The sequence below is a fragment of the Mobula birostris genome, chromosome 6, assembly GCF_030028105.1.
Source record: "Mobula birostris isolate sMobBir1 chromosome 6, sMobBir1.hap1, whole genome shotgun sequence".
NCBI classification, from domain to species: Eukaryota; Metazoa; Chordata; class Chondrichthyes; order Myliobatiformes; family Myliobatidae; genus Mobula; species Mobula birostris.
In genome coordinates, this window is record NC_092375.1 from 122,616,281 (window position 1) to 122,634,503 (window position 18,223).

At 40.3% G+C, this 18,223-nt stretch overlaps 1 protein-coding gene across 1 annotated transcript in view; it reads right to left on the bottom strand.

Moving 5' to 3' along the window:
• Positions 1-342: 342 nt before the first annotated feature.
• Positions 343-18,223, bottom strand: part of LOC140198720 (uncharacterized) — a 140,739-nt gene continuing 122,858 nt past the window's right edge. Inside the window, exons 22-28 of the mRNA XM_072259736.1 lie at positions 12,598-16,607; positions 8,764-8,797; positions 8,574-8,623; positions 7,924-8,041; positions 6,951-7,030; positions 5,171-5,275; positions 343-3,154 (exon numbers count right to left, since the gene is read on the bottom strand). Coding sequence (XP_072115837.1) covers positions 3,044-3,154; positions 5,171-5,275; positions 6,951-7,030; positions 7,924-8,041; positions 8,574-8,623; positions 8,764-8,797; positions 12,598-16,607 — 4,508 coding nt within the window. The 3' untranslated portion in view covers positions 343-3,043. The remainder of the gene's footprint in view (positions 3,155-5,170; positions 5,276-6,950; positions 7,031-7,923; positions 8,042-8,573; positions 8,624-8,763; positions 8,798-12,597; positions 16,608-18,223) is intronic.

The following is an 18,223-nucleotide window of genomic DNA, read 5'->3' on the forward strand; positions in this document are numbered from 1 at the left end:
TTGTTGTCTTTTGCACAATGGTTGAACATCCAAGTTGGTGTGATCATTAATTGATTCTATTATGGATTTATTGAGTATGCCTGCAAATAAGAGAATCTCAGGGTTGTATATGGTGACAGATATGTACTCTGATAATAAATTTACTTTGAACTTTGAATATAGTGCCCAGACAGACACTACTGGAATACTGCATCCCAATGGGAAGGGCTAGCAATATAATTCCAAGAGCATAATGGAAAGGGATATAGAACCCAGAGAAAATACAAGCAGGAATATAATGTCCAGATGAAAATAGGCAAATGGGAATACCTGCAAGGAAGAGGAATTGGAATATTTCTCAGGTGCTGTAAAGGGGTCAATACTATATATTTATTTATATATTTAAAAAAAATTCAGCTGTGTACAATCTAGTACATTAGATTTATAAGATTTAATTAGGATTTTCATTTATCAAGTTGAGTCATAAAATAATTGAAAAATAAATGTTCCTTACAATATTATTTTAACCACTCCTTTCCATTCTTGGGTCCAAAAGTCTGGACTACACACACTAGATAGGTGGATAAGGATTAAACTTCTCTTTCATTGGGATCATTATCTCCTTATATGGATTAATATGAACATTTGTTCATATTTTGTGGTGGCTCTGACTAATTTACAACATAAAAAGTTGCTAATACTGAAGAATAAAATTTTGCCAGGACTCCTTACAATTATTCCATTAGGAAGGATCTCTGCTTAACATATTGTCCAAGGAACAGTTCCGAATTTTCTCCACATGCAGGTGTGAGCCTGGTTTACATGCTAAAGTCTCCTAGGGGCTCTGCAGATGAAGACAGGTTCCATGGTGATGGTCTGGTTGTACAAAATGATATGTTCAGATTGTTTCTAAGTTAAAATTAATATCATCCATTGGTCAGTATATAGTGAAACACTCTGACAGTCTTTCGAAAATGTTTTATTGGTTTGAGAATGTAGTGTCAACATTAATATCTGTGTTGCAGTAAATGCTCCTTAGAAATTGCAGCAGATCTCCCCATTCTAAAACAAAATAAACTAAATCCAATGTAACAGCTTCAATTCCCCAACAGAAAACTCTCTCAACGAATCCTCTTACATTTGAGACCTCAACAGGATTAAGAAAGAAAGCTTAGCTCGCTGCCTGAGGTAGAATCTGTTCAGGAAAGCAAAGAACAAAACAAGAATGTACAACATGTGAAAAAGGAATTGTATAAACTACAGTTATGTACATTTGAATCAATCCCAGACTGTTTTTCATAGTTCTTGATTCAACCTAATCCTGTTGTTGCCATTTTCTATTATTGAAAAATTTAACTTGTCTATGTAAAAGCACTTCTCATCACTTAACACTTCCAAAATAATTTAGTTTCTCAAATCTAAACATGCCCCAGTCATGTACAGTATCTTAGGTAAGAAGTGCTTGTTATTTTTTTATAGGTAAGAAGAACATAACTGAGTTTCTTTTTAATGAAGCATTCCTTCAGCAGTTAGAAGCATGATTTGTTGCAGGTGCTGCTATCTCTGATACTTCAGGTTGTCAGATGTGAGGAAAGAGATAAGCTCTGATCTTCTGGGGAAGATAAAAGTCCATTCCTTCAGCCTCAAAGCTGAGTAGACCTTTTATTTATTTTGTTCATTGATAACTGCAGTGTGGTCAAACCACCACAACCCATATTAACACTGATGTCCTGCTTAAAGATACGTAGAGGGCAAAATACTGCAGATTTTACAAGAATTGCCTATCATTGAAAACTGTTTCTTCCTTAATGCTATTTTCACTTATTGATCTCTTCATCATTCCAGACAACTAATTTCCATGTTATCTAAGAGGAAACAATTACTGTTTGGAATTCTTCCACTTCCATGTGTGCTCAATTAATTATTAAAACTTTAACCGTTCTGTTTCACGAAACAAAGTCCAAGTAACCATTTGGTAGAATTAAATAAGAACTACTTAAGATAAAAGCTGGAGCATTGTCCAAGTTTAACTTTCAATCAGTGCATTTACTTAAAGTGAGTTTCAAAACCATCACAGTATACTTAGTGTCCTGATGGCTTGGCTTTTCTAGCAGGCATTGAATTACCTCCTCACTTGCCGAAGATGCATTCCCATGACTTGACTCAACTGTTCTTTGGAGAGGAAGATTTAATCTAAGCATCATCTGCAATATTCCCTCCTTATCTTTAATTTTGCATTTCAGAGTGTTCCATGAGCGATATGTGGCAAAAATATGAAAATAAGCACTAGAGTTTGAGGCAACATAGTGTACTGGCAAAACCCTTCACTGTGTTGGCAACTGACCTATCACTGATCACAGCCAACAAATCATTGACATTTGTACCAGCACTGAAAAAGGGACTATAATCCAATAGTACAACATTTGGTTTAAAAATGTTTTCTCCAGATTCTGGTAATGCAGGCTCTTCTCTGAGGAGGTGGTGATTGAGTAATTGTGCAGACCATATCAAAGGGTAATACTGGAGTCATAAATAGGTTAGTCCAGGCAAAGATGCTCATTTTCCTATCCTGTATATAGATTATTGAACCAGTTGTGCTTTTAAAACAATTTAACATCTTTGTGGTTACTTCATTTGATGCCAACTTTTTATTTTCAGATACTTGAAGCTGACTTCATGTTCTGAATTGGTTAAAGGGAAGAATGCACTTATGTTCCAGGACATTTTGTCCAGTAACACAACCACTGTCTAACTATACCCTTTTCTGCTGTGGTTAACATACAGTTTAAAACCAGATCCCTGTGAAGCTAAGCTATTACTTGCTGATGGAATCATAAAACTATGTAGGCTATTCAGCCCGTCAGGTCTGTGCCAGAATGTTGACTGGGAAGCCTTCTAAAGAAAGTAGTACAAGTTGCAAGTCAGAAACATGTGCAATTTTTACCAATCTTTTTTCTCAGCAATGTGTCATAACAGTGAAGCGTCTCGTTATATCTTTTGTAAAAAAAAAACACGCAAGTTTTTTTTGTAACAAGCAGCTGGGCAGGAGTGTGACAGGGGTGCCCTATTGCTGGGATAATAGAGCACTCCGGTTAGCTTTCATTTTCTCCAGCCTCTTCGATAGGTGGCTGTTGCTCATCTCGAGCTCCTCAATTTTATCCAATGCTGAGCGGACCTATGGGAGAAAATAGAATCACTGGATCACCTCAGATTAGCACGTAAACAACAACGGCTGCCAGCAGAAATAATCATCTAATGAAGTGTGCAGCACAACAACAAGCCAAATGTTATTCCTTGATTAGGGACAGCCCTTTCAAATACTTTGCATCATTTGGGTTACCTTATGTACATGATCCACCTTTCTGGAAAATATGGAGCTTTCAATTTCCCTACATTTCTATAACCACTTACTGTATGGAAACATTATCAAACAGCTGACTGTCACAGTGGGAAATGTAAACGTTTATCTTGAGTGAAGTAGCAGTAAGCTGTATCTATTTCCAGTTCAGACCAATTCTCTGTTGGGAGGTGTAAGCTGGAGAGAGATTAGATTAAAAAAAACTAAAATTGTTTCAGAGATGAAGGGCTTCAACTACATGAACAGACTGAAGAAGCAATGACTGGCCTCTTTGGAAAATGTAGGCTGACATTTGAATGATGGGTCCAGAAAAAAATAAACATAATAATCTTCTATTAATGGCACAACTTTAAGGTGATTGCTAGAAGAATCAAATGCAAATTTGGGAATTAGCAGATAGTTGTGATCTGGAATGCATTTATTTAACCGTGCTATTCAAAAAAAAAAGGATCAATATCGGAAAGCGAAAAAAAATTGCAGGGCTGCAGGGGAAAAACTAGAGGTTTGGGCCAAACTGGAATGCTGTTACAAAAAGTTGGCACAGGGAGAATGGTCTTCCATTGTAGTAGTTCAATAAACCATCATACAAAAACTTGAGCAACACAAAATGCTGGAGGAACTTAACAAGTCAGGAAACATCTATGGAGGGGAATGAACAGTCAAAGTTTCAGACCGAGACTCTTCATCAGGATTGGAAAGGAAGAGAGCAGAAGCCAGAATATTTAAACTTCAGGGTAGATGAAGCTGCAGATGCTGGAAGTCTTGAGCAACACACATAAAATACTGGAGGAGCTCAACAAATCAGGCAGCATCTATGGAGATCAGTCTTATATACATGAACAGATTATCAAAATTATTGATTTCTCACCTAGTCTAATCTGACCAACAATTTCCTTTAATTTTCTAGTTTAAAAGCAACTAATTTTTTTTTTCACCAGAGGCTATTGACTTTACTTCACTACAGTTTATAGGAACAATATCCAAAGTGTGTATGTCAAACCATATTATGTCTTGTCTGTACAGACAATAGGATATTGCATCAACAGGGAGACTCGGATGCTGTGAAGAGATAGAAGTGCTCACAAACTTAAATAAAAATAGTTTTTTGACATGTAAACTGAAGCCATTGAAGGCAGGAGGAGGTGATAGCAGTGCGCCGTGCATACGTGCAGCTGTCTGGTGAAAATGATATCGTATCCGTTAAATAGGGGCCGTGGACAATTCTGATTTGATGAAGACAGACGTGAAAGCATAGAGGAACATCTGGAGAAATTTCTGAAACGCCCGTTCGCTGCTGTTGTTACTGCGCGATCGAGAATCTTTTCGGAGGGAAGGCCTCAAAATCCCCGGCTTTGCCTGCTGCTGGCGACCGAGACTGAGGTTGAATCGTTCGGATAGAGATGGTGCTTGGTACTCGGTGTCGGAGGGCTGATCGGAGGCTCGAAGTTTTTGGACGACTCAGGGTCAGGCATGGCAGGGAGAATTTTTCTTCCTTCTCCCGTCTGCGTGAGATGTGGGACTTTCGAGAAACTTTGAACTCTTTTACTGTGCCATGGACTGTTCTTCGTCAAGTTATGGTATTGTTGCACTGTTGTAACTATATGTTATAATTATGTGGTTTTGTTAGTTTTTTCAGTCTTGGTCTGTCCTGTGTTTTGTGGTATCACACCGGAGGAATATTGTATCATTTCTTAATGCATGCATTACTAAATGACAGTAAAAGAGGACTGCGTGTCCTCATAATCTAAACCAACTGGACATCAGATATATATGTCTGCATTAAAATATTCTATTATTAAGTTCCCTTGAATAATTGTGAAGCCTTCACCTTACCTCTCTTTGGAGTTTGCGCTTCTCAGCTTTGAGTTCATCTTCCACTTTCTCTGCATTTTCTGCTGCTGTCTTATATCGTAAAACTTGGCCTTCAAGTCGAATGATCTGAAATAATTTCCAATCAGACCATGCAAACACACCCCCAAGAAAATATAAAACATTAATTAATTTCATAAGAGGTAAATATAAAACTTTACATGTAGAAAAAGGGCTGCATGCAAGGGCACTAGTCAATAATTGAAAGTTCACAGTGTGGCAACTAACATCTGTCAGCTAATTTATTATTATGTATATGGTTAGTTGAGGGTGGTATCTTGTCAAAGGTACAAGGAGGGCTCTTTGTTCATCTAACAATGCTAGTAGAATTTTCAACATCTCTGAATCACAGGAAACAGACCAGTGCAAAATCTAGTATGAAAATCAGGACATGGCATTTCAAAAGTATGCTGTGTGGAACAAAGTCCAAAATGAAGTGTAACCCATGCAGAAGCAAGGCAAGTGCCAACTGAACAAAATGATAGTACTCTTCCAGGACAATTCCTTTACCACAAACCAGGGTTTATCTAATTGCAAAAACAAACCCTACAATTTTTGCTCCAGGGATCTAGGTGAAGTTTTGCATCTCTTATTCAACTTTAATATTTAAATTGGACCACACAAACATTTTGGATAAGAAAAGCCCACTAAGATGAAAACTGAATACTCTAACTCCATATACAAGTTTACAGATGATACCACCATAGCGAGCAGTATCTTCATGAGTTGGAATACAGGGAGGGGATAGAGGACTTAGTAGCATGGTGTCATGTTTTCTCTGTGTCAGCAAACAAAACAGCGGGTCATTGACTTCGGAAAGGGAGGCAGTGCACATGCTCAACAGTGCTGAGGTTGAGAACTTCAAGTTCCTAGACTGAACATCACCAACAGCCTGTCCTGGTCCAACATGTAGATGACATGACCAAGAAAGCTCAACAATGTCTACTTCCTCAGGCGGCTAAAGAAATTTGGCACCAACCCTCACCAATTTTTATCAGTGCACCATAGAAAGCATGCTATCTGAATGCATCACAGCTTGCTACTGCAATTGGTCTGCATGTGACCACAAGAAACTACAGGGAATTGTGGACACAGCTGAGCATATCATGGAAACCAGCCTCTCCTCCACGGACTCTGTCTATACTTCTTGCTGCATCAGTAAAGCAACCAGCATAATCAAAGACCTGGGCATTCTCTCTTCTCCCCTCTTCCATTAGGCGGAATATTCCAAAGGCTGAAAGCACACACCACTAGGCTCAAGGACAGCTTCCACCCTGCTGTCACAAATTTACTAAATAGTTCCCTAGCCTGATAAGTTGGACTCTTAACCTCACAATGTATTTTGTTATGATCTTACACTTCACTGTTTAATTGCACTGCACTTTCTTTGTAGCTGTTACATTTTATTATCCATTGTTTTTTTAATCTTGTTCTACTTCAATGCACTAATATAATTATCTGATCTGTATGAACAGTATGTGAGAGAAGCATTTCACTGTATGTCAGTACATGTGAAAATAAAGTAATTCAAATTCCAGATTTTATGTGGAGTCACTGATAAACAGAACCAAATTAATAAACTAGTTTATTAATGTCACATGTACTAAAGTACTGTGAAAAATATTTCTTGCATATTGATAGAGTAAAATAAATGGCTGATTAGGATTGAGGATAGAATAGAGTTAACAAGGGGAATGGACATTTTCTCCTCTTCTTTTTCATGCAGGAACACTGAAATTCTTACATGTTGTTCCAGTGCAGTTATTTCCTGTTCGGTCTTGGTGAGTTTAAACTTGTATTCGCTGATTTGTCTGTTAGCATCTCCTTTAAAAAAAATCCATCAGTTACAATAAGCAAATGTTTGTCTATTTTGAGAATGAAAGATTTGCAAGTGATCAGGGATCTGGCCCCCAAAGTGAGCAGATTTGTAGCTGTATGGCACACACAGAATGAGTCAAACACCAGGATAAAGGTCAGGGTTGGGGTGGGGGGAGACAACACCAAAGAGAAAAAAGCAAATCAAACACGATGGTCAAAGATATTCTGTAGGCTTAGAGTTAAGAGGAACAGAAACGTGAAACAGATACTTTATTAGTTTGAACTTTACGTGAGCTCAATTGGGCTGACAAGTTTCCTGAATAACCTCATTAAATCCTGTCCAACATCAAAATACAGAGGACAAAATTTCTGGAGATTATGTGTTTACAAGCCAATGAAAAACAGGAAATTGAATTTTGGGCCAGAGAACTCATCTGACCTGGAGAGGTCCTTTTTTTTGTGCTTTTCCTGCATGGATACCATTTAAACTACATAACAAGTATAATTTGACTTTGGATAACATCATAATAGCTTGCTTCAAAATGGTTACTGCAATTTCTCACCATTGTGACTTCCATATGATAACAACTTTGTTTTGCAACTAGAGAGAGCTAAGAACGTGTGGAGGAGCAATTTGCTTTATAGTCATTCTTTGAAAGGATAGGCAAGCATTTTGAAAATGTGCTGCTCAATATAGCATACATAACCCATGTGCGTGATAACCTGAACAGGTTGGATATCCAGTCAGCAAAGGTGTGATACCATTCTCAAAGTAGGCCACATCGAGCAAGAGCTCACTGGAGCACAAGACCTGCACTGAACTACTATCTAATACCATTACAGGAATCATACATAAACAAAGGCACACATTAAACAGATGACAGGAATTTGAGGCTTACTTTGCACATCAATGACCTGCACGTCCATCCCGTTTTCCAAGATTGTGTCACTGAACACTGCCTTTTCCACTTTTCCACTCTTGGTTTTCTCATCCAGTTGTGCTTTTAATATTTTAATCTAATGGAAACAAAAAAAAAATCAGAATGAAAACTAAATTCACACAAACATCTGTTGTGTCAATCTAGGTGCAATTTAAAATGCAAGGATCACATCTGACTCACGCAGCGTCCAATTTAGAGAACTAAAAGAAACAACTTATTAGGCATAAAGAGATGAAAGATGGCAGATGCTAGAATCTGAATAAAGCCTTCTTTTCCCCTTCTCTCAAATTCATCTCCGTTTGCCTGCTTCCCTCCCTTTTATTCTCATTCTGCCCTCCCCCCCTCCAAACCATTTCTCATCCCCCTTTCAGTCCATGGCCCTTTCTTTAATTTATTCCCCTTTCCCCAGCTGTTCTCTTCCAATTTTCTGCCCTTCATCCCCACCCCTAATTTCTTTCCTTCTCTTATTTCCCGTCCTTCAGCTCCTCCCTCACCCGCACCCTCCCCTTTTAGCCTGTTTCTACCCCAAATTCCTTTCCTCTTGTTCTGCCTCCTTAACTCGTATCCTTCTCTCACCTTACTGTTCTCGCCTCGCCGAAGGTTCTTACCTGTTCTAATAAGGCTTCCTTTTCATCTACAAATGTATTTACCCTAAAATCTGTGGAAGGAAAAAAGAAGAAAACTTTATGAATAAATCAGGGTACACAAATACTCATATTTAAAAGTATAAATACGAGACAAAAGAGAATGAGGAAATGTTGAAGTTAGTATAAAAAGTTAAATGAGTTATTCACATACCACAAAACACGGCAAGGGTGAGCCCAGGTTTAGTTCAACGTCAGTATGAGTGCTGGAACCTCGGGCTGCATGCAAACAGTCTACTCTTCCATTTTGTTTAGCATGCAAATTCCCTACAGTCAAACAGAACTGGAACACAAAATCTCATTATCCTGGTAATTTGGGGTTACATCAAAGATTATAACACACCAGAGAGAGGGAAGAAGATCAGTGGTAGGGGCGGAGGGAGAGAATGGGAGAAATAAAAGCAGGCGGTGAATGAGGCAGAAGGGCAAGATACTAGCAAAAGAAAGATAGATTGTGAAAAGGACTGAATGAAACTGACAGGATGAAAAAGAGCAAGATAGACTCCGAGATTACACAAACAGAGAGTGTGAGGGAGAGGGGGCTGAGGGAGTGAGGGAGGGAAGCAGAGAGAGAGAGAGTGTGAGAGAGAGAAATTTGCTCCCTGGCATCATGACATACAATCCAAGTTGCATCCATGCAAAATACCAGCCATGCACATGCTTAGTGTGCTCGACTTAGATGTTAATAGTATGTAAAAGGGGCCCCTTGGTGTGTTATAATTTTATTATTGCACTGTTGTAATCGACAGGTTATATTTTCCAAAAGGAGTTTACAATTATTAATTTTTGAAACTACGCAATTACTACAGTTAGTGGGAATGAGCTTGTGGAGTGAGAGGTATGAGTTGTAGGAGAGACAAATGTTACACAGGAATTGCAGTAAAACTCTGATAATCTGGCCTCCGATTGCTCATGTTTACTTATCAAACCAGAATGTGTGCCTAGGTGTGCAGCTAGGGTTGGTCTTTGAAAAATCAGAAACATGGGGAGGTCTGTGGCTGGAGCCAGCTTTGAGTATTTGTATATTTCCTATTCTCGTTAACCTTATGAGGTTTACTGGAAAAATCATTATACTACCGTGTAACATGTAAAAAAGCAGTAAATATTAGTGTGTTCGGGTATTAATGGGTGTCATGTATCCAACTGTGCAGAAAATTAGATAAGCTAGTCTGAGGGTGCCAGATTTTCTCAGTTTTACTGTTTAGGCTTGTGACGTGCACAAAAAATGATCACCAGAAAAAAAATGCTGGAATTCACATTTCTATCATTTTCTCACTGGGTGAATTGAGACGAGCATGTAACCTTACAGATACTCTCAGGAATGTAGCCCTATTCTGTGGGGAGTAAGACTGTGACTCTCCTTAGGAGTGGGCGAGTGTCTGAGAGTTTGTCATTTTCTTCAGAGTGTAGCCTACCTCAGACCTGGAATAGGGGTACAGCTGTGGCTCCTCCAATAATCACGACCTCTATAATAATAATAGGTACGAGGTATGTGTGTGTTCTGTCAGTGACAGGACACTAACCTGTTACAGTGATTTTACCTCAACTACAATGATGGAATAGAAATCTTTACCTGTAAAATTTCCTTAAGTTAATGAGTTTTATAAAACTGTGATTCTTGTGATACAGTGTTGTGCCAGTGGTCCACTGATTCTGACAGTAATGAGATGTGCAAACATGGCAGGTAATCAAATCCACCCATGTGAGAGTACAGACGTGGGATGGTAAAGGGGGGGGTGGATTGCCCACACCATCACCCTATATTCTCACCTTGATAAACAGAATTTTACCCTTGACATAGAAAACACTCTTTGAAAGATGCAATTTCTTAATTCCCTTAGGAAATCCATACAGACTCGATGGGCTAAATGGCCTATTTCTGCTCCTAATTTTGGTGGAGTGTAGTGCATTCAATCTGTATGAAAGCAGATTCTTCCCTTTCCATATCCTGCTTTTGGTTCAAGTTACTGTTAATTCCGTAATGACAATTTACTAACTACCCTTCTGAGCAAGGGACCTTTAGCTTAATCAACAGCTCAATCCAGTAGCAAGCAGGTTTTCCACTTCTCTTATCCCCAGTTCTCCAGGGCATTGAAACTGGTGAAACACTACCCCACATCCTCCATATTAATGTCATGGATGACAGGCCTGCAACGACCAGAACTTGTCATTACTAGCTAAGTTGTTGATAGAATTACACCCTGTGGCCACCTTATTTGGTACCTCCTGTACCTAAAGTGGTGAGTGGGTATATGTTTTGTGGTCTTCTGCTGCTGCAGCCACCCATTTCAAGATTCAACATGTTGTGCGATCAGAGATGCTCTTCTGCGCACCACTGTTGTAAAACATGGTTATTTCAATTATTCTTGACCTTCTGTCAGCTTGAACCAGTCTGGTTATTCCCCTCTGATCTCTCTCATTAACAAGGCATTTTCCCCACAAAGTTGCTGCTCACCGGAGTTTTAATTTTTCGCACCATTCTCTGTAACCTCTATAGACTGCTATACATGAAAATCCAGCAGATCAGCAGTTACACTAATAATCCCATTTTACACTAATAATTATTCCATGTCAAGGTTACTTGCATCACATTTCTCCCCCATTCTGATGTATTGTCTGAACAGAAACTGTACCTCTTGACCATGCTTGCATGCTTTTATGCATTCAGTTGGTGCCACATGATCGGCTGATTTGATATTTGCATTAATGAGCAGGTGTACCTAATAAAGTGGCCACTGAGTGTATATTCTCATTTATAAAAACTGGATCCATAAATGCATGTGTTTGGATTCTTCCAAACTCACTGATATGTATATTTTAGGCCCAAACCTTCTCTCACGTGTAAATGAGCAGCATCTCAATTGATTTTAGATTGAACAGTTTGAACAGAATGTACAAGTTGTGATCTTTTATTCAGACTCCAGCCATTTCATAATGTCTCACTGATACATGTGCCTATTTAAGGATAGTGAGTGATATTAATACATACAAAAACTGTAACATAACACAGTACGCAATAATTTTTCAAGGCTCCAAAAAATGTATTAAGGCATAACAATAAGAACTCAAAGTTTTGGATGCAATTTGTGCTTCTTTAATTTTAAGTAGCTTTTCAGGGTTTATTTCAAATTTCACAGCAAACATGAACTTAAAAGTAAGTTGATGTTTTCAAGGGAATGTCTGAAGAAAGGCAGGGGGATAGCAGGGCACGCATAGGCACAAGTCATTACATGCAGTTATTAAGCGGATAGGCTTTTATCATAGAGAGCCTCTGTCTAAACCAAGAGCGACTGCACAACCCTAACTGATTTTGCTGTCCAGCTATTGTAGAAGTGTGGACAGTAATCAGAACCAGAAACCTCATCTGGTCACTATGCAGTAGTTATTGGTAAGCAGGACCTTTGAGTTTTCTATCTCCTACCTAAGAGTTACTGGATATTGATCAACAAAAGGAACCCTGAATGACTTTCCCTGCCTAATTCTGGCATGTCATGGACAATTGTAGGCACCCAATTTCTGCCGCCTCCTTATAATTGCTTTATGTTTAAAAACAGAATCTGGATTTCTGCATTTTTTATTGTGTATGAAAAGTTCAAATTGATTTTGCATTCAAAACATTTCATTAAGCAGCAAGTATTGCACCATCAAGTAGTAGCCACATGGCAAAGAGATCAGTTGAAGACAAGTTGTCAACTGTGTTCTGAGAAAAATGTGCAAGGTTTAGCTTGGCTTGTTCACAAAGAACACGCACATCATGGAAAGCTTAAAGAACAGGCAAGATGTGCAGTTAGCCAAGGGCTACAGAAGCTGGTGCTGGTGAAGCAGGATTGAGCACAGCTCAGAATATTGTGCAATAGTAGCTCAGGGCCAAGTGCAAACTTTATCAAAATGACAAATATACAAATTTATATTAAAATAACAATTTTGATAGTTATTACAGTGTAGTTTTATAGTGCAATCTGCTGACTTGCAACAGATTTCATGAAAGTGAACACTCATCTTTACTTTTGCTTTTTCTCTTACTATCCTTTGTTGTCTCAGGAAGCCCCATTTCTTCTTCTGCTTCTTTCATATTGCCTTCTGCTCCACTAATGCTGGACATGCCCCTCTGATTCTCACCCTGCTGTTGGCTGCCATGATAGTTGGATTGCCTGGAACTACTGTTGCTACGCTGGCACTTCTGCTCAGCATATGCTGCATCCTTATTGCAATCAGTACTTAGAGTTAGATTCTCACTGGACCCTGCATTCACAATAGATCTGTGCTCAGCCTCACTTTCAGCAGATGTCTCTCCCCTTTTCTCTTCACTCTTAGATGCTTCTTCATCATCTTGTAATATGTCATTCATCTTTCTGTCCCACTCTAACTGATCCTCTTTCTCAGCATCCTTATCTTTGACTCTGATCTCTTGTTCTTCAGTTTCTCTCTGAGTATCTGTTGATTCTTCAGTCCCCATTTTGTTTCTCTCAGAGCCATGCATTTTTTGTTCTTGGTTGGTCCCAGAATCTCCTTCACCCTTTTCAGGATACAGTTTTTCATCATCTCGAATTATTTGCTTGGCAGCATCCTCCAGTGCCATTCTACCCATTGCTGGATCCTGCTGTGCAGCTTGCACTACTTCCTCCTGTCCTTCATTCAACTCAGGCCGTGTTCTTCCATCCTTTTCTTCAGCATCACTGACAGCCCCTTCAGATATTTGGGCATTATCCTCAAATGCTTTATTCCTGCTACTGATATCCAGGATTTGTCTGGTTTCTTCTTCATCCCCAACTTGCAGATTCTCTTGAGATGTTCGCTCTTCAATTACTCCAGTTTCACTCTCTCTCACCATCTCTTCTTCAGTTTTGCTGTGCATTACCTCGTGAATACTCTTGGAATCACTTTCCGGCTTGCCTTCACAGATTTCTTCCAAATTCTTGTTTTGCAATTGATTGGTTTTGCAGCTCTCATGAACTTGTCCTTGTAAACAACACTCAGTTTCTTCATCTATGATTTCTTGCAGTTTCTCCTTTTGTATCAAAAGATCAGTGAGCTTTACTCCTTCTGATTCTTCAGCTATACAAATCTCATTCTCATTTCCTTGTGTTCTTCCTAGGATACTCGTGCCGTGCTGTTCTTCACTTTTTTGTCCAGAGTTGACTTTATCCTCCCCATTATGTTCAGAATCTTTAGAGTCATTATTTTCCTCTCCTCTTGGGCTCTTGACATCATCCTCTCCTCCCCTAAATCTTTTGACTTCTTCTCCCTCCTTGCCTTTGGGCCCTACAACCTCATCATCTTCTTTGAGGCTTTTGAACTCTTCCCCTTCTACATCTCTGGGGCCTGTGACTTCATCACCGATCTCTATGGGACTTTTGCTCACAGCCTCTCCTTTAACTTCAGCCCCTTCCTCTTCCCTGGGAACTTGGAACTCACTCTCCTCCTCTCCTCTCAAGTCTTTGACCCGATATCTATCTTCACGAATGCTCTCATCTTCTGCTAAAATGGGGCCTTTGTCTTCACCTGCATCTTCATCCTTTGGGCCTATGGCCATATCTCCCTCTTCACTTCTTTCCTTATCAGCTTCTGCCCTGGGGTCCTTGACCCTATCACTCTCCTCTGTGGAGCCCTCGACTTCACTAACATTAGAATCAATGACTACGTTGCCCTCTTCACCTCTGGCTTTGTCCTCCCCTCTAAGGCCTTTAATCCCCTCTCCCTCTTTTCTGGAGTCTCCTTCAATATCCTGCATGTCTCTTCCTGGAAGGTTGACTTCATCCCCTTCATCACCTTTGACCTCATTATCTTTGATACTTTTGATTTCATCTTCCTCTTCACTTCTGCCCTCATCCGTTTCTTCTCTGGATTTTTTGACCTCACTCCCCTCTTGATCTTCAACTTTATTGTCCTCTTTGGAAATTTTAATGTCATCCCCCTCCTTTTCTCTGGGATTTATGACCTCATTTTCCTCTTCTCTGAGCCTTTTGACCTCATCCTCTTCTTCACCTTTGGAGGACTTGACCTCATCCTCCTCTTCTCCATTGCCCTTGACCTCACATCCTTCTACACCTCTGACCTCATCACTACTCTCCATGGGACCTGTAACTTCACCTTCCTTCTCTTCAGGTCTGTTGAACATATCTGAACTAGTGTATTGAAACTCGCATGCACTTTCCTTAATCTTAAACTCATTGTTAATATCTCCAGAAGCTTCCATCTCAATTTTTCCTCCTTGGATTTCCAATTTTGCTGCATACTCTTCTTGACATTTAGTAATATCTTCTTTGGAGCCCTCAGTCTCATAGGGATCAATTATTTGGACTATGTTGTCATTTTTTTCTTTTCCCTGGTCTTTATCCCTACCATTGCCTTTATCCACACCAACACTGGAGCTCCCGACAGCTCTTTCACTTTCATGACCACTATCACCACTCTCCCAACCATCTTCATCATACAGAATTCCACATGTATTACTTTCTTTGTCAGTACCATGATCTGTTCCACAACCTTCAATGACACTCTCTTTATTGTCACTTTCATCCATTCCATGGCCTTTAATTTCCTCTGCAGTGAAGCCTTTGTGCTCTTCTTCATCTTCTCTAAGTTCCCCAGCTTTATCCTCATTTTCTTTGAGCCGCTTACCTTCACCTTCAAATTCTACAGCTTTACTTTCAATCTCAGTTTCCTCATTTGTTTCCTCATTCAGTGTCATTTTCAGGAGACAGCCATGCTCTAAACTGCCTTCCACTTTTTGTTGCTGCAACAGTTGTCTGGTTCCATCACATGGGTCTGCATCTGGAATGAGCTCAGCTTCATTTGCCAGTTGTTCTTTCCCTTGTTCCAAATTTTCCATTTCTCTATCCTGCTGACAGACTCCTGTCCTCTCTTTCACTGTCATATCATCCGTCGAATCCTGACCTTCACTATGAATGCATGCATGGTTAACTTCATCTCTGATCACAGGCCTTCCTTCCTCCCTTAGATGGCAAGCAATCTCTTCATTTTCCTCCATCTCCTGAAGGGCTGCTCCTTTTATTAAACCACTCCTTACCCCAGCCTTTTCCTCTACTTCCTCCAGCTCTTCAGAAACTGTGAATCCACCAGCTACAGATTGCTCCTTTCTCTCATCTTTCTCTGCGCCATCCAGCTCATGGGTGCCTTCCCCGCTTGATCCAGATAAATCATTCTGATCTGACTGAATTAGCAATTGCCCAGCTTCCCCATTATTGATTATAGCACCCTGAACAGCAAGTGGGCAGATTTCACTCTCCTGAACTGTTGAATGGAACTCAATGTCCCGATTGACTGCCTGCTCCTGTTCTGTCTCTTGCATCATTGCTCCACCTAGATCCCTCTCTTCAACCTGGTAAAAACCAGCAGTTCTTTCTTGTGCCCTTGTCAAGTTTCCCTCTTTCACTTGGACTGACCCTATCTCACCAGAGATGGTCTCATCCTCACCTTGTGACTTTTCCTGCAATTCATGCCCCGACATCTGCTGCTGGAAAATTTGAATAGACTTTTCTACTACATTTTGCACTATTTCCTGAGTTTTCTCTAAAATCATTTGATAGTCAGCTCCGTTTTCAACATCATTAGAGTTCTGGTTAGCTTTCTCCTGTAGCTGATTCCCATTCACCCTTGGGTCACTTTCACTACCCTCACTGCAACCATAACTCTGCATTCCTTCTTCAAATCCTGAGGTGTCGCTTATTCCCTCAGATATCACTTTACCTCTAGAGTTTTGAGTGTCACTTGGACTTTGCTCTGCATCATCAAGATTAGATGCAGTACATTTTATCTGGTCTGCATTTCCATTATCTCTTACAGTCATTGTTGGTGCATCAGTCTCAGTTAGTTCCTCACAATTCTCAGCTTTGTCCTTTTCTTCCACATTATCCATTAATATCTCCCGATTCCCAGTCTCCTCCATCTGTTCATCAATTCCAGTATTCTGCATGTCTCCTGTTTGCTCAACAGCCTTCAAAATCTCACTCCTCATCTGCAGTCCGTGGGTTTCTCCTATAAGGATCATTGGAAGAGGTGAAGACATTATGCCTGAGTTAACCCTTCCGAGTTAGGACTTTTCTCTAAAGAGCTGTAATTTGTCAAATATGTGTAGACCCTTAACAAAAAAAAAACACATACTGGAAATCTTAAACTAATATTCCGATGAATGGCTACTGACCTGAAACATAAAATGTATTTCTCTTCCCACAACTACAACCCGGTCTGCTGAGTACCTGCAGCAGTTTCTGTTTGATTTGTAGTCCCCAGTTCTCCTGGCTTTTGTAAAAACATTGGAGTGAAATTTTCACAGCATCTCTCGGGGTGGGGGGGGGGGGGGTGGTGGAGGGAATTTCACCTCCCCTCAAGGGACTTTGATTAAAACTGAGTAATGTCATTAACTGACCCAAAACTTGTTTAACCTCTTATGATGTTGACCATAATTTATCAATTGTGCTTTTTTTATTTCTTTGTAAAAATTTGGCTATTCTTGGCAAAGCCGACATTTATTGTCCAACCCTGATTGCCCTTGAGCAGGCAGAGGTGAGCTGCCTTCTTGAACCACCGCAGCCATCTTGTGAAGGTACACCTACGATGCTCTTGGGACGAGAACCTTAGGATTTAACACTTACCAATGATGAAGGAATGATAATACATTTCCAAGTTGGGGTCACAGACAGGAGGAAATCTGTAGCTGCTGGAAATCTAAGCAACACACACAAAATGCTGGAGAAGCTCAGCAGGCCATGCAGCATCTATGGAAAAGAGTAGTTGACGTTTCAGGCCAAGACCCTTTATCAGGACTGGCGAAAAAAAAAGATGATGAGCCAGGGTAAGAGGTGCGGGGAGGGAAGGAAGAAATATACGGTAGTAGGTGATAGGTGAAGCCAGGAGTGAAGTAAAGAGCTGGGAAGTTGATTGGTGAAAGAGAAAGGGCTGGAGGAGGAATCTGAAAGGCCATGGAATAAAGGAAAAGGGGAGGAGCACCAGAGGGAGGTGATGGGCTGGGTAAGGAGATAAGGTGAGAGAGGGAAATGGGAATGGGGAATGGTGAAGGAGAAGGGGGGCATTAACAGAAGTTCAAGATGTTCCATCTGGGTAGCCTCCAACCTGATGGCATGAACATCGATTTGTTGAACTTCCAGTAATGCCCCCCACCATTCCCCATTCTCATTTCCCCCACTCACTTTAACTTATTGCCTGTCCATCACCTTCCTCTGGTGCTCCTCCCCCTTTCCTTTCTTCCATGGCCTTCTGTCCTCTCCTATCAGATTCATCCTTCTCCAGCCCTTTATCTCTTTTACCAATCAACTTCCCAGCTCTTTATTTCAATCCTCCCCCTCTCCCGGTTTCACCTATCACCTGCTACCTTGTATTACTTCCTCCCCTTCCCCCATCCTTCTTACTCTAAGCTCCCAACTTTTTTTCTCCAGGCCTGATGAAGGGTCTCGGCCCGAAACGTCAACTATACTCATTTCCACAGATGCTGCCTGGCCTGCTGAGATCCTCCTACATTTTGTGTGTGTTGCTCCAAGTTGGGATGGTATACAACTTGAAAAAGAACCTGTAGTCATGATGCTCCCTGTGCCATTAACATTCCTGATGATAGAAACTGCAGATCTGGGACGTGT